General features: G+C 45.4%; 1 protein-coding gene across 3 annotated transcripts in view; it reads right to left on the bottom strand.

Annotated features, from left to right (window-relative positions):
• B3GLCT (beta 3-glucosyltransferase) overlaps window positions 1-14,752 on the bottom strand; it is a 108,009-nt gene extending 93,257 nt beyond the window's left edge. For 2 of the 3 annotated variants that reach the window (XM_058688196.1, XM_058688189.1), the window contains exon 1: window positions 9,987-10,036. Coding sequence is in view for 1 of the 3 variants with exons in the window: in XM_058688178.1 (XP_058544161.1) it covers window positions 9,987-10,036; window positions 14,602-14,737 (186 nt within the window). In the remaining 2 variants the exon portion in view is untranslated. Of the gene's footprint in view, window positions 1-9,986; window positions 10,037-14,601 lie in introns of those variants that run through there. The other variant, XM_058688178.1, reaches the window with a different exon arrangement.
• Window positions 14,753-15,437: the final 685 nt, after the last annotated feature.

The following is a 15,437-nucleotide window of genomic DNA, read 5'->3' on the forward strand; positions in this document are numbered from 1 at the left end:
CTTATCATCTCGTGGGCTCAGACATACTGTCATCCAGAACATCACCGCCATGTTCTCTCCCACCTGAGGAGCAGCACCGGGGGCCTAAGCAAGGCCCCAGGAGGCACTCAGCCTTTGGTTCATGAGACTTCAGGAGCACGGAAGGGGCTTCTTAGAGCAGAGCTCTGGACATAGAAATCTGGACGTGAGCAAAGAAATACCTGTTCCCGATCCCAGGTAGATCAGGGGAGGGGTTCCTGAAAGATTTCTCTGGTGGGGCTCCTGGGTGGCTCAGTCGGTTAAGTGTCGGACTCTTGATTTCAGCTCAGGTCATGATCTCATGGCTCATGAAATGGAGCCCCACATCAGGCTCCGCGCTGACGGCGGGGAGCATGCTTGGGATTCTTTCTCCCACTCTCTCTGCCCCTCCCCTGCTCCCCCAACACACACACACACACACACACACTCTCTCTCTCTCTCTCTCTCTCTCTCTCTCTCTCTCTCTCAAACATTAAAAAAAATATTTCTCTGACAAAGTGCAAAGCGTAAGCAGCTAAATCTGCCATTTTCCTTGTCTTCTCCAGCAGACAGGAAGGAATTTTCTCTCTAATTGCCCTTTTCTGCTTTCGACTGCCATTTGCTATAATTATAACAATTGGACAGCGGCAGACATCCTTCAATTTTCTTCACAGACTGCAACAAGAAACGTACTTGTAAGCCTTTGCCAACAAAACCGGGAACAGTTTAAAAGCCAAGATACAGCCACACAGAGATGTATCCTCTCAAAACGCCAAAGGGACCATGACAAGAGACAGGGAGGAGACAGAGCAAAACACAGGAGAGTGTCTACCTTTGGCAGCATTTCCTGAAACGATCTTTGTCTCAAGAATAGAAATACCACTGAGTGGAGAAGAACCCCATACTTATTATGGACTCATTTGTTATGCCTCGGGATCCAGTGACACGTCACTTAATCTTGATAAAATACAGACTTTTTGGGGGGAAAAAAACCCTAAAAAGTGCTGGAACACTTAAGCCATTTCTCTACCTGTGCTGAACCAAAGCCGGGTTATCATAAGCCAGCAGGTATAGACTCACTGCATCTTCCACACGCTCTAAATGCCACCGTTGGCCAGGACAACAGCCCGCCCTTGGAGAAGCAGCACCCGCCTGAGAACCGGACATGCTACCCGGCTTTCACCCTTAACCTGCTGCCCACCCCTCGGCCACACTGCCTGCTCCACAGCTTCGGCTGGCAGATGAGGATCACCGAAAATTCGAAAGTTTCGATCTGAAAGTAGCACTGGAGTGGGTAAAGAAAATATGGCGTAGACGCACCACGGAATATTATCCAGCTTTAGAAAGGAAGGGAGTTCCGTCACATGCTACAACACCAATGTACCTTGAGGACATCATGCTACGTGACATAAGCCAGACACAAAAAAGCCAAGTACTGTACGATTCCACTTATGGCGTAGTCCGATTCACAGAAACGGACAGTAGAAGGGGGTTGCCAGGGGCCAGGGGAGGAGAACAGAGAGCTGTTTAATGGGGACGGTTTCAGTTTCGTGAGGTAAAAAGAGACCTGAAGGACGTTTGCACAAACACTATGAATACACTTCACGATACTCAGCTGTACACTTAGAGATGGTTAAGATCGTAAATTTTACGTTAGATGTATTTTGCCATAATTTTTAATGTTTATTTATTTACTTTTGAGAGAGACAGAAAGCAAGGGAGGGACAGGGAAAGGAGGAGAGAGAGAGAATTCCAAGCAGGCCCCACGCTGTCAGTGCAGAGCCCAACTTGGGGCTCAATCACACGAACCGTGAGAACAGGACCTGAACTGAAACCAAGAGTCAGACGCTTAACCGACTGAGCCACCCATGCCCCTACCATAATTTTTTTAAAAAGAGAGCATTAGAGATGATCCAATCCAATGCTCCCCTTTTAGAAATGAGACAACAGAGCCACAGAACCAGGATGAAAACCCAGGTCGGTCTTCTGAGTTCTTTCCAACGTTCATTTCTTACACCCACGTGATGATGCACACCCTGTCTTCCTCCAGAGGTGTTTCTTCAAGAAACATGCACCAGGAAGCCACTCTGGAAAACAGTGCAGAGGTTCCTCAAAAAATTAAAAATAGATCTACCCTATGACCCAGCAATAGCACTGCTAGGAATTTACCCAAGGGATACAGGAGTATTGATGCATAGGGGCACTTGTACCCCAGTGTTTATAGCAGCACTCTCAACAATAGCCAAACTATGGAAAGAGCCTAAATGTCCATCAACTGATGAATGGATCAAGAAATTGTGGTTTCTATACACAATGGAGTACTACGTGGCAATGAGAAAGAACGAAATCTGGCCCTTTGTAGCAACGTGGATGGAACTGGAGAGTGTGATGCTAAGTGAAATAAGCCATACAGAGAAAGACAGATACCATATGTTTTCACTCCTATGTGGATCCTGAGAAACTTAACGGAAACCCATGGGGGGAGGGGAAGGGAAAAAAAAAAAAAAAAAAGAGGTTAGAGTGGGAGAGAGCCAAAGCATAAGAGACTCTTAAACACTGAGAACAAACTGAGGGTGGATGGGGGGTGGGAGGGAGGGGAGGGTGGGTGATGGGCATCGAGGAGGGCACCTTTCGGGATGAGCACTGGGTGTTGTATGGAAACCAATTTGACAATAAATTTCATATATTGAAAAAAAAGAAACACGCACCAGGTGAAAGCACCATGACACTCACAACAAGAGTCACCTTTAACAATAAACTGAAAGATTAAAAAACAAAACAAAAAAACCCTGAACTCAGTATTTCCCAAATGAATAACTTAACGCTGGAAACCAACTGGACATCCCACCACATCTCTTTGTGAAATCAAAGAAAATCGACCAAAATGACACATCTTTCCATTTGCTATTAAACACCGCAGCTCCAACTGGCTGAAAACAATAGATCGGACGTGATTAACCATTTCGAATGGCTCAGTTTGTAAACTGTAAGAAGAAAACATCCAAGAACGGTCGAATTAAGTGAACTGAATGGCTCCAAAACGGTCTTGAGCAATTTCCCCTCTGAGAAAGAAAATCAGACTAAATGAACGAACTGACAGGACATTTAGAATTCTGTCTCCAGTTTCCCCTCCTGAAAAGCCTTAGCTCTTCCTAGGAAGAAACACATGGTTCGTTTTAGTATCTCTGCTGCCCCACATTTCTTAACACTATCAATATCGGTCAAAATGGGTTCACTGTCAGAGTTTTAGAAGTCAACTGAATTGCTATTCAGATAGGAAAGGGATTTGTTACTAATGCATCTACCCCACAGACAGCTCCTACCCTAGCCGGAAAAAGACAAATCCAAGTTACCCCCTGACACAGGTTTTATTTGTTAAGTCACAATACATTAGAACACTTGCAATCCACGCCCGTAATGCCTAGTTTATAAATCCTTCGTGAAAAGACGATAAAACCTCCTCAAAATCCTTCACATCTATCGAATCTTTTCGGAAGAAAGGGAAGTAAAATGGCATCCTGTACCTGGTCACCACCAACCGCCACCCCCTTGGTCTTTTGAATAAATGAACTGATCAGGATGTGCCCATCAGTGGACTCGGCCGGAAGCCGGTCCTGTGTTTGAATTCTGCCCCCACCACTTACTAGTTCAGGCCTCAGTTTCTCATCTGTAAAACAGGAATGGAAATTACAAGACCTGCAGCACAGGGTTGTTGTGGGCGTTTCATTAGGTAATACACTGCTGAGCATGGCATCTGCCTGAAGAAAATGCTCAATAGTTGTCACCTAACTACTCTTTTCATCATCACCTTCATCTATTTCACGTGAAGTCAACTTATGCCATAAAGGAAATCTCACTTGGGGCGCCTGGGTGGCTCAGTCGGTTAAGCGTCTGACTTCAGCTCAGGTCATGATCTCGCGGTCCGTGGGTTCGAGCCCCGCATCGGGCTCTGTGCTGACCGCTCAGAGCCTGGAGCCTGCTTCAGATTCTGTGTCTCCCTCTTTCTCTGACCCTCCCCTGTTCATGCTCTGTCTCAAAAATAAATAAATGTAAAAAAAAAAAATTAAAAAAAAAATCTCACTGATAAAAGCAGTAAGCCCTACGGTTCCTCTCCTTACTTTGATTTGTTTAGGTTCAGCTCAAAAGGCTGTGTAAAATATTTCTTGCTGTCACATCAGGTAGGGTCTGGCACTGTTTTAAGTGGTGGACACACACACACACACACACACACACACACACACACACACCATCCCCCTCCTCCTCCTCCTCCTCCTCCAAACAGCTTTTTGATATAGGTCTTACTGCCCCATCTTACAGATGAGGAAGCTGAGACACAGAGAGGGTCTCCACTGCGTATCAGTGTTGGAGAAGGGATGTGAACCACAGCGCTCAACTCTAACCCTACATCATACAGGACACAACATCACAAGCCACCACAGGGTATAAGTGGGCGAAACTGTGGGTTGAAGCCGGGACAAGGCCGTGGTTGAGGCGGTACCGTGGCCTGGAGCACAAGCCTGGGTGGGCAGGCTCCCCTGAAAGCTGAGGGAGGTCAGAATCCAGGTCAATGCCAGGGACCAGGAATCCAAAAGAGGAGCCTGGGCCCAGAGGTCAGCCCCCAGGAGGCACAGCAGGGCACCGGCAGCACCCAGAATTTGGATGGCAAGCCACCTGATGCCAACCAGTGAGTCCGAGCATTGTGTGGGGCAGGCCCCCAGCCCTGAGTGGGGCTGCCTGCATTCTAGAGAGCCCTGTCTGGGGCCCCGACGAAAGCAAGCCGTGCGGTGAGGGGGGATGGAAGGCGGCCGCCTCTGAGCAGCAAGGCAGGGCAGGTCCCCATCAATTCTGCAGATGGTGATAAACTCATGATCCCAAATGAACGTGGCTGTTGTGAAGAGCCTTCACTCCTATCTCCAGGTTCATCTACAGACTTTGGGTGACCTTGGACAAATTAATTCTTCTCTCCCAGTCTCGGGTATGGTCTACAGTAGACATTTTATCACTGCCTCTCCTCAGGGGATTAATGGCTTTTTTGGCTTCACAGCCTAAGCACAGATGGGGTTAATGACATTTTTCAAGGGCTTTAATACCTTTGGATGGAAAATGACACTACGATGTAAGAGTCACCTTATTTTCTACCTCTATTTATATACGTATTTAAGAAGAGGGATACATACATTTCCTCATTTGCAAAGAGGAGTTAAAAACCTATTTGAAAGTATATGCTAGAATTCTAAATTCATTACACAAAATTTTAATTCCCTAGTAATATTCCTTAGGTAGCACTTTAAGTTCATTACAAATGAGCTTGATTATTGCCACACACACACACACACACACACACACACACACACACACGTTCTAATGCACACAGCTGTGTGCAGTGTGCAAGAATTCAAGGATTCAGGAAAATTAGATTCTGACTTCACCTTTGAATTGCCACGTGACCTCAGTTAAATCACGTAACTTCTTTGAGGGTAAGTTTTCTCTGCTATACAGCATTCTGCGGTTTATTATGCTTTCCTCTATCATGCTTTGCAGACACTGTGTTTTTTTGGTTTGTTTTTTGTTTTTTTTTTTTACAAATTGAAGGTCTGTAGCAACCCTGCGTTGAGCATGTCCATTGGCACCATTTCTCCTAGAGTATTTGCTCACTTTGTGTCTCTGTGTCACATTTTGGTGATCCTCACGATATTTCCATTTTTTTCATTATTATTACACTTCTTAGGATGATCTGTGATCAGTCATCTTTGGCGTCCCTATTGTAATGGTTTTGGGAAGCCAGGAACACCATGTAAATGGTGAACTTCAAGGATGAATGTTGTGCGTGTTCTGTTTCCCATCTCTCTCCCTCTTCTCTGGGCTCCCTGTTCCCTGAGACGCAACAATATTGAAATTAGGCCAGTTGAGTCACCCTACAGCGGCCTCCAAGTGCTCGAGTGAAAGGAAGAGCTTCGTGCCTCTCACTTTTAAGTCAAAAGCTGGAAATGATGAAGCTTCGTGAGAAACGCATGTTGAAAGCCGAGACAGGCTGAAAGCGAGGTCTCTTGTGCCGACCATTAGCCGTGCTGTGAGTGTGAAGGAAAAGTTCTTGAAGGACATTAAAAGTGCTACTCCAGTGAACACACAGGTGGCAAGAAAGAGAAACAGCCTCGCTGATGTGGAGAAAGTCTAAGTGATCTGGTTAGACGATCAGACCCGCCACAGCATTCCCTTAAACCAAAGCCTAAACCGGAGCAAGGCCCTAACTCTCTTCAATTCTGTGAGGGCTGAGAGAGGTGAGGAAGCCTCAGAGGAAAAGTGTAAGGCTAACAGAAGTGGGTTCATGAGGTTTGTGGAAAGAAGGCGTCTCCATAACATAAAAGTTCAAGGTGAAGCAGCAAGTGTTGGTGTAGAGGCTGCAGCAAGTTACCCAGAAGGTCTGGCTAAGAAAATTCAGGAAGGTGGCTACACTGCACAACAGGTTTTCAGTGTAGACGAAAGAGCCTTCTGTTGGCAGAAGATGCCATCGAGGACTTTCAGAACTAGAGAGGGGAAGTCAATGCCTGGCTACAAAGCTTCAAAGGACAGGCTGACTCTCTTGTTAGGGGCCAGTGCAGCTGATACTTAAAGTCGAAGTCAATGCACATCGACGATTGCAAAAATCCTAGGGCCCTTAAGAATTATGCTAACCCTACTCTGTGCTCTATAAATGGAACAAGAAAGCCTGGAGGACAGCACATCATTTACAGTAAGGTTTATTAAATATTCGAAGACCACTTTTGAGACCGCCTGCTCAGAAAAAAAAAAAAATTACTTTGGAAATATTACTGTTCGATGATAAGGCACCTGGTCACCCAAGAGCTCTTAGGTGACATACAATGAGATGAATGTTGCTTTCATGCCTGCTGACACAGCATTCATTCATTCGGCAGCCTATGAATCAGGGAGTCACTTTGACTCTCAAGTCTTATTTAAGAAACACATTTCATGGCTAAAACCTTCAAGAAACAACAGGTGTTGGTGGGGATGTGGCGAAAGGGGAACCCTCGTGTACTGTTGGTGGGAATGCAAACTGGTACAGCCACTGTGTAAAACAGTATGGAGGTTCTTCAAAAAAATTGCCTTGTGATCCAGCAATCACACTACTGGGTATTTATCCAAAGAATACAAAAACACTAATTCAAAAGGATATGTGCACCCCTGGGTTTCTTGCAATATTGTTTACAAGAGCCAAATTATGGAAGCTGCCAAAGTGTCTAACATTAGATGAATGGATACAGAAGATACACACACACACACACACACTCACACACACACAATGGAATATTATTCAGTCATAAAAATAATATCTTGTCATTTGCAACAACACGGATGGAGCTAGAAAGTATAAAGCTAAGCAAAATAAGCTAGTCAGAGAAAGACAAATACCGTATGATTACACTCATATGTGGAATTTAAGAAATAAATGAACAAAGGAAAAAAGAGACAAAGCAAGACTCTTAACTATAGAGAATAGAGGGTTGCCATAGTGGGCGGGGGAGGTGAGTAAAACAGGCTAAGGGAATTAAGAGCACACTTATCTTGATGAACTCTAATACATGGAATTGTTGAATTGCCACACTATACACTTGAAACTAATACAACACTGTATATTAACTACACTAGAATTAAAATGTTTTCATTAAAAACAAAAAAAGAAAAAGAAACACATTCGTAAGGCTACGGTTCTCACAGTGATTCTCTGATGGATCTGAGAAAAGCAAATTGAAAACCTTCTGGAAAGGATTCAGCATTCTAGAGGCCATTCAGGACATTCATGATTCATGGGAAGAGGTCAAAATATCAACATGCACAGGCATTTGGAAGACGTTGATTCCCACCCTCGGGATGACTTTGGGGGGGTCAGGACGTCAGTGGAGGCAGTCGCTGCGGATGTGGTGGAAACAGCGAGAGAACCAGAACTAGAAGCGGGGCCTGAACGTGGACGGCATTGCCGCGATCTCATGATAGGACGTGATCGTGTGAGGACTGCTTCTCGAGGCTGAGCAAGAATCGTGGTTTCTCGAGATGGACTCTGCTCCTGCCGAAGATGCTGTGAAGCTTGTTGAAGCGACAAGGGATTTGGAATATTACACAAACTTGGTAGATAAAGCAGCAGCAGGATTTGAGAGGACTAACTCCAGTTTTGAAAGAAGTTCTACTGTAGGTGAAATGCTATCAAACAGCATCACAGGCTACAGAGCAGTCGTTCGTGAAAGGAAGAGTCCATCAAGGAGGCAAAATTCACTGTCGTCTTAAGAAACTGCCACGGCCACCCCAGCCTCCAGGAAGCCCACCCTGATCGGTCAGCAGCTATCAACATTGAAGCAAGACCCTCCACCAGCTAAAAGATTGCAAGTCACTGAAAGCACGGATGATGGTTAGCATTTTGTAGCAATAAAGTACTTTGCAACTGAGGTATGTATATTTTTTAGACATAATGCTATCGCACACTTAACAGACAACAATATAGTTTAAATAGGACTTTTATTATGCACTGAAAACCAAAAAAATGCATTTAACTCTCTTTACTGCGGTGGAACCAAACCCACATCCTCCCTGAGGTGTGCCTGGACATGGGAATATCTCTTTTGCTTGGCAATAACAGGATCATTGAGAAGATCAAGTTTTAAGTGAAATGTCTGAAAATGTTTTATTAACCATAAAGGATCTTAAAACCAAAGGAAAGTATTATTATTGTTCCTGTGTAGGAAACCCACAGTATAGTTAGAAAAGACAACACTGTGTTGACAAAAGAAACATTCTATTAAAAAAAAAATGTTTTGGGGCACCTGGGTGGCTCAGTTGGTTAAGCATCCGACTTCGGCTCAGGTCATGATCTCACAATTCATGGGTTTGAGCCCCGTGTTGGGCTCCGTGCTGACAGCTCAGACCCTGGAGCCTGCTTCAGATTCTGTGTCTCCCTCTCTCTCTGCCCCTCCCCTGCTCATGCTCTGTCTCAAGAATAAACAAACATTACAAAAAATAAAAATAAAAAATGCTGTTACTCTAATCGTGAGATAAAAAAAAAAATGAAGTCGACTGAACCTTAGCAAATATGACAACTCACATTCTTCAAATATGGTTTCTCTTTCTCATCTGCTAAACTCATCTAGCGCAAAGCCGAAATGGTAAACTTTAGATGAGGTTCTTGAGCGCAAACAATTGTGGGAAAGCAGCCGCTCAGATTTTTGGCTGAGTTTTATCCCATCTCCATCAAGTCCCGGGGTCTCGGTTCCTGGTCCCAACTGTGCAAAAAGCCTGGCAGTCACCTTCAGTACTGCCACACGGTGCCACCTACAAAGTGAGGGAGACTCAGGCTCTTGTGACCCCAGGGACACAGCATACTACTTCTCTCTCTCAGACCGGGAAAATGCAGCCCAAGTTTAGATGTGGTCAGACTAGAGAAAACTAAGGCATCCCAGCAAGACTTCTATGATGTCTAAATCCATATCAAAATACTTTTTTTGAAACCTACTTGGTCTGCTATAACTACTAAGGGATTTTTTTTTAAAGCAAGCTTATCTAAAAAATAAGATAAAAAAAACAGAGAGGGAACAAACCATAAGAGACTCTTAACTGCAGAGAACAAACCGAGGGCTGCTGGAGGGATGTGGGGTGGGCGGATGGGCTAAATGGATGATGGGCATTAAGGCAGGCACTTGTTGGGATGAGCGCTGGGTGTTACATGTAAGTGATGAATCACTAAATTCTATTCCTGAAATTATTGTTACACTGTATGTTAACTAACTTGGATTTAAATTCAAAAAAATAAAATAAAAAATAAATAAAGCAAGTTTATCTGCAGGTTGCCACTAGAGATTAAAAGTCTGCGTGGACCAACATCTCATTAATTCGTGAAAAGAAACCTGAGAACTATCGTAAGATGAAATCATTACAGCTGCCATTAAAGAAAATATAAGTGAATCTCAGACAGGAAGAATAGATTTGATCATTAGAATTAGTACCTTAGATTGCTTGACCTCTTTCTTTGTATCTTCAGAAACCAAAGCAAAAGCTGGAAAAAAGAAAACATTTTTACATTAAGATCACCAGTTAAGATTCATTCTCATATTTAACAGTCTCGCTTAAAACGGGGGGGGGGGGGGGGGGGGAGAAAGGGTGCTTGAAGAAGACATTTTTTTGCTCATTTTTTAAACCAGCTGCATTTGCTGCAAACTAGTACCACTGGCCGCGTTCATCTCCGGGCCTGAAATTATTCATCGGTGCACAGCCAACGTGCTTAGGCTACCAAGCTGAAGAAATAAACCTCAGAGGAATTGGAACCTGTGCACATACCACGTGTGTCTATGGATATAAACTACGAAACTGATGTGTACAAAATACAACTTCTTAGCAACTCGACGGTGCCTTCCAAAGCAAAGGGGGGATTCCTGAGAATCCAACGGGAAGCAGTTCAACTCCCTCCTCGCACGATCACTGCCAGAGCCTGGCAGGCAACAGAGCTGAATCTGGGGCAAGACTTCCGTCTCAGAGGCTCCCAGGCTGGAAGTGTGGTGCAGATAATGCTGCCTCACGCAGGGCCGTTCACAGAACCCACTAACGCAGTGGGGCCAAGACAGCGAGAGGAGCGAAGATCATTCCCTATTTGGAACGATGTAGGGTTTCAAGTTGGAGCCCACAGATAAAGGCATCCCTGTACCCTAGAGACACATCTAGGCTCCACATTTGGAACAACAACAACATGACAGTAACACTTTGAAAATATAAAGCAAAATAATAAACCCAACAGGCAGGCAGGTTAACTAGACAAAAATAATATGCTTTAATGTTATAGTGCACTTCCCCTGAGGAGCTAAGAGGAAAGCGTCTCCTAGAGTTTGCTTTCTCCAGTTAGCATCCCCCGGAGAAAATGGGCAATGCCATAGAGCAGTAATGGACTCAAAGGGCCGGACGGCCGATTCCACGGAGCTGTAATGTGGTACAAGAAGCTCCGGTGGTAGGTCTCCTGGGGTAGCAGAGGAGGCCCTCCTGAGAGGCGGGAGAAGACCTTTCCCATTCGGATGCCTCTGACCCCTCCCTACCCCCCACCCGCAGACATGCACTGCCTCAAGTCCTCTCCCATCAACATTTGCTCCAAGGAAATAACCTAAAACGTATTCACACTAAGACGTAAAATGAACGTGGTTTAATCACTTCCATTTCCAAGATGGCATCTCAAAAGGCAGGGTGAGCCTGAATCGTAAGCCAAATGAACCTCTACATGTGAAATTTAGGTAACAGCAGATGTTATGGGAGGCCCCACTGAGACCACCTCATATAAATAATAAATCCCCAACACCACCCCTCCTTACGTTCCTCATTCCGCTTTATTCTTCTGCACAGCACTTACCACCACTGACGTAACACTTATTTATTTATTTATTTATTTATTTATTGCTCGCCTGACATATTCGTTTATTGTAAGCTCTGTGAAGGCAGGAAGGTGGTGCCCCACACCCAAAACACAGCCAGCACATAGGAGAAGGTCAACAAATATTGATCAAATGAATGAATGAGTGAATGCAAGTCTTTGCGATGGCCCTGGGATCACATCACTTACAGGCTGTCTACTCCTTACGCTAGGGAATATCCACCAGCAAAATGAAGGAATTTACTGTGTCCCCCCCCCCACAACCAATTTATTTTCACCAGGATCTGATCTACTTTTTCATTTTATACACACACACACGCGCGCACGCACACACACACACACACAGGCGGCAACCAAAAAACCCCAATCATTCATTAACTTCTAAAAAGAAAGATTTAAGCCCAAACACCATTTTAAATTCTGCTTCTGGGTATTTAATTCTTTGGTTTGGTCTTATTTTATTAACCTCCAAACTAGCATGCACAGTGAAAGCCCTCGAGAAGATATCAGAAATAGAATTATTAACGAACATCATGTAAGGAAGTCACAACATGTTAATACCACTTAGCACCACAGAATTGCAGGAAATAGAACATTCCAACAACTTGCAGGATGTAACAGCCGTGGTCAATCTAAGACTCGACTCTGAGTCCAAAATCCGTCCCTGCCGACTCCATCAATTCTTAATTCCAAGCACAGACAGTCAAAGCTCCCTGGGCTAGAATTCCCTCTTTTGTCAAGATAAAAAAAAAAAAAAAAAAAAAAAAAAAAAACCTTCTCAGCTTAACACGTTCAGTGACTCATCATCTAATAAACAGGATTTAGTCTTACCTCACTTTTTTTGCAGGCCAGATGGCTATGTGAAAAGGAAGAGTATGTCAACACAAAAGTCCTTTAGAATGCAGACTCTATATTGAAGAAAACATGCCTTTATTTGGTATTGGTTCTGAAAGGTACGAACACATCACCTTTCATAAGCCAGCAACTAATGTCATTTGAGTACATTTAATGAAGGAATTACATGGAAGGAAGACATTCCCAATAAATCAAGTGAATTCTACAAATCCTCTTTGTCGTAATCTAGACAGCATACCTTTATTCAGGCGAGGCTTAACTGAAGTTAAGAGTAAACTAGATTGGGGCGCCTGGGTGGCGCAGTCGGTTAAGCGTCCGACTTCGGCCAGGTCACGATCTCGCGGTCCGTGAGTTCGAGCCCCGCGTTGGGCTCTGGGCCGATGGCTCGGAGCCTGGAGCCTGTTTCCGATTCTGTGTCTCCCTCTCTCTCTGCCCCTCCCCCGTTCATGCTCTGTCTCTCTCTGTCCCAAAAATAAATAAAAAACGTTGAAAAAAAAAAATTAAAAAAAAAAAAAAAAAAAAAAAAAAAAAAGAGTAAACTAGATTTTAGTTCCCTCCAAAAATACAAAGGCCTGGAGTTAAGATATTCTTTAAAAAAAAAAAAAAACACACAAAACCATCATTTGTCCCTATGACATTCTGCTGTGAAATTTCCCCGATAGAAATAAATTATGTAATATTTAAAGCAGTAACATAAGGGCACGTGGCTGGCTCAGTAGAGCACGTGACTCGATCTTGGGGTTGTGAGTTCAAGTCCCACGCTGGGCACAGAGCTTACTTAAAAAAAATAAATAAATAAGTACAGCACTAACATAAGACATGCATCAGAGTCACTCTCAGGTATAAGAGCAAATCACAGGGCAAGATAATCCTCATTAAATGAATATAAGCAAGTGTCTTTTTGCCTTCTGGTTTTACCTTTATGTTTCCATAATCTAAACAAATCACCGGGGAACCAAATGCGTTTTGAAGGCACAGCATATGCTAGACCGCTAATAAATCCAATCTTAAAACAATGGATCCTTTCTAAAATTCCTGCCAACAAAATCCGAGCTTTCACACTTCAAGCACATGAAGAAGAAGAAATGGTGAAATTTGAGAAGAAAAGTTAGAAAACCGGGCAAGTAAGGTAAGGATTTGCCTGTCACCTCCAACAACCCTAACAGGATACAGTCCCTACAGTGGGACTGTAACACTGGGAGCCAACGGAGGGGAGTGGGGAGCGGGGAGGGAGGAAGGGATCCCCCCTGCTCTGCCAAAGGGAGTGGCCGCGTGAGGCTGGATGTTGGCTGTTTGGTTTCATACTAATTTCCAGATTCAGCGGGGAAAAAATATTCTTGAAAGCTTGGCCTTAATGTGCAGTTGGAGAACTATTCCAAGGTAAATCATGCTCTTATATGCCAAACTGCTGTTTAAAAGTAATTTTCCCTTTTCTATTTTCAACATGAATTCCTGTGAATTGCTGCAGGGAACTATATTTAAAGTGCAAATCTGGACGGGCAATAGAAATAAGACCTTCCCGTGATAACTTTAAATAATTCAAGCCAACTAATGTGTTAGCACACCTATTCTGAGAGATAAATCAAGATTTTACAACTAACCTGGGACTAAGATTTATAGGCCAGCCTAAGCCCTGGAGTGACGGAAAACTGGAGAGGAATTCATTGCAAGGCATTTAAGCAACACTAATCAACTATCTTATCTTATTCCTGGTTGGGAGTCAGGGACCCCACGCCCCTGCAGGAAAGATGACTGCACCTCCTAACTCCGTTTTGTTCCTGTTCCCTGGACTGTCCTCCCAGACTCTCCCAAGAACGGCAATCACAGAAAACCAGATTAAATACAAAAACGAAAACAAAAAACACTAAGACGCGGGATCGAGTGAGATACTGCGTAAAGCGTTTAGTGTGCGGTTCCACGTGTTGCAAACTCAGCGGACGGGGCCATAAAGCTGCCGGTGGCACCACGCTTAGGGCCAGTCTGGGCGGCGTCTAGGCGGTGGGTGGTCGCGGCCCTACCCAGGAGCCTGGAGGGAGGGACTGAAACCGCGTGGCCCTCTCCGCCATCCGGGCCGAAGCCACAGCGCTCACGGGAAGCTTGCAGCTGGTGGCCCTGCGGGCTCAGGGTCTCACACGGGCTCTGCCCCACTTTTTCTTCCGCCAGGCTGTGGGAGGGAGCCGGCGGGGCTTCACTTTCTTTGCCGTGACCTACTTACAAAACGCTTCACCCAGTGCGGCTCCTCCCCCAGTGGCCCCAGCTTCCCGGAGCTTTCCAGGTTTAATTCCAGGTCCTCGAGAGGAGGCCTTAAGCTCCAGGGTACACAGCCCACAGCCAATTTACTTGGTTCCAATTACCTGCTTTGAAGATAATCCATGCCAGCAGAGGGGACAGAAACGATCGCACCCCAGCCCAGCAACAGGGGGGCAGGGCCTGCCTTTTCAGACCAATCTGCTGTCCCTGGGGGTCGTGGCCACACTGGGCCGCAGCCATCCGCGCACCTGGAGGCACCAGCGCCCAGCCTGAGGATCAAGGGGCCCAGGCACTCCCCATGGGCAGAGGACAGAACCAGCCCAGGCATGTGGCCAAAGATCAACGGTTTAACAAGCGTTATGTTTCCGCAAGGGGCCTGGCACATGCCGAGTGCTTTGGGCCTTCGCAGCTCATTAGCAGTATGAATTTATATTTTCATTTGTTAAACAGAAAATCAGAGAGTGTATGACTGCCACACAATACGCCAGGAGCTGGGGAGGACGAATAAGCAGCTGCCCAAGGAGCTCATGTGAGAGAGGAGTCCCTCGGTCAACAGCCAAGCATACAAGTGTCCACTCCAATGGCTGTCGTTCTGACGGGAGTCCCCAAGGGAGCACCTGGGGTGGAGACAGAGGGCAGCTCACCCAAAGCAGGGCAGCAGAGGGAAGGGGAGGCTTAAAGGGAGGAAAGCACTGCTTAGGGCGAGCTCGACACAGTGCCTGAGGAAGTAAATTCCAGGCAGCAGAAATTTCAAATTACAAGAGCAAGGAGGCCTGGAAACAGGCTTCTGCATCAAAGCTTGGGTGACTGGGGCAGGGACACCCTGGGGGAGGGGGAGTGACTGGGGCAGGGACACCCTGGGGGAGGGGGAGTGACTGGGGCAGGGACACCCTGGGGGAGGGGGAGTGACTGGGGCAGGGACACCTAGGGGGATGGGGGG

The sequence above is a fragment of the Neofelis nebulosa genome, chromosome 1 (genome assembly GCF_028018385.1).
Source record: "Neofelis nebulosa isolate mNeoNeb1 chromosome 1, mNeoNeb1.pri, whole genome shotgun sequence".
NCBI classification, from domain to species: domain Eukaryota; kingdom Metazoa; phylum Chordata; class Mammalia; order Carnivora; family Felidae; genus Neofelis; species Neofelis nebulosa.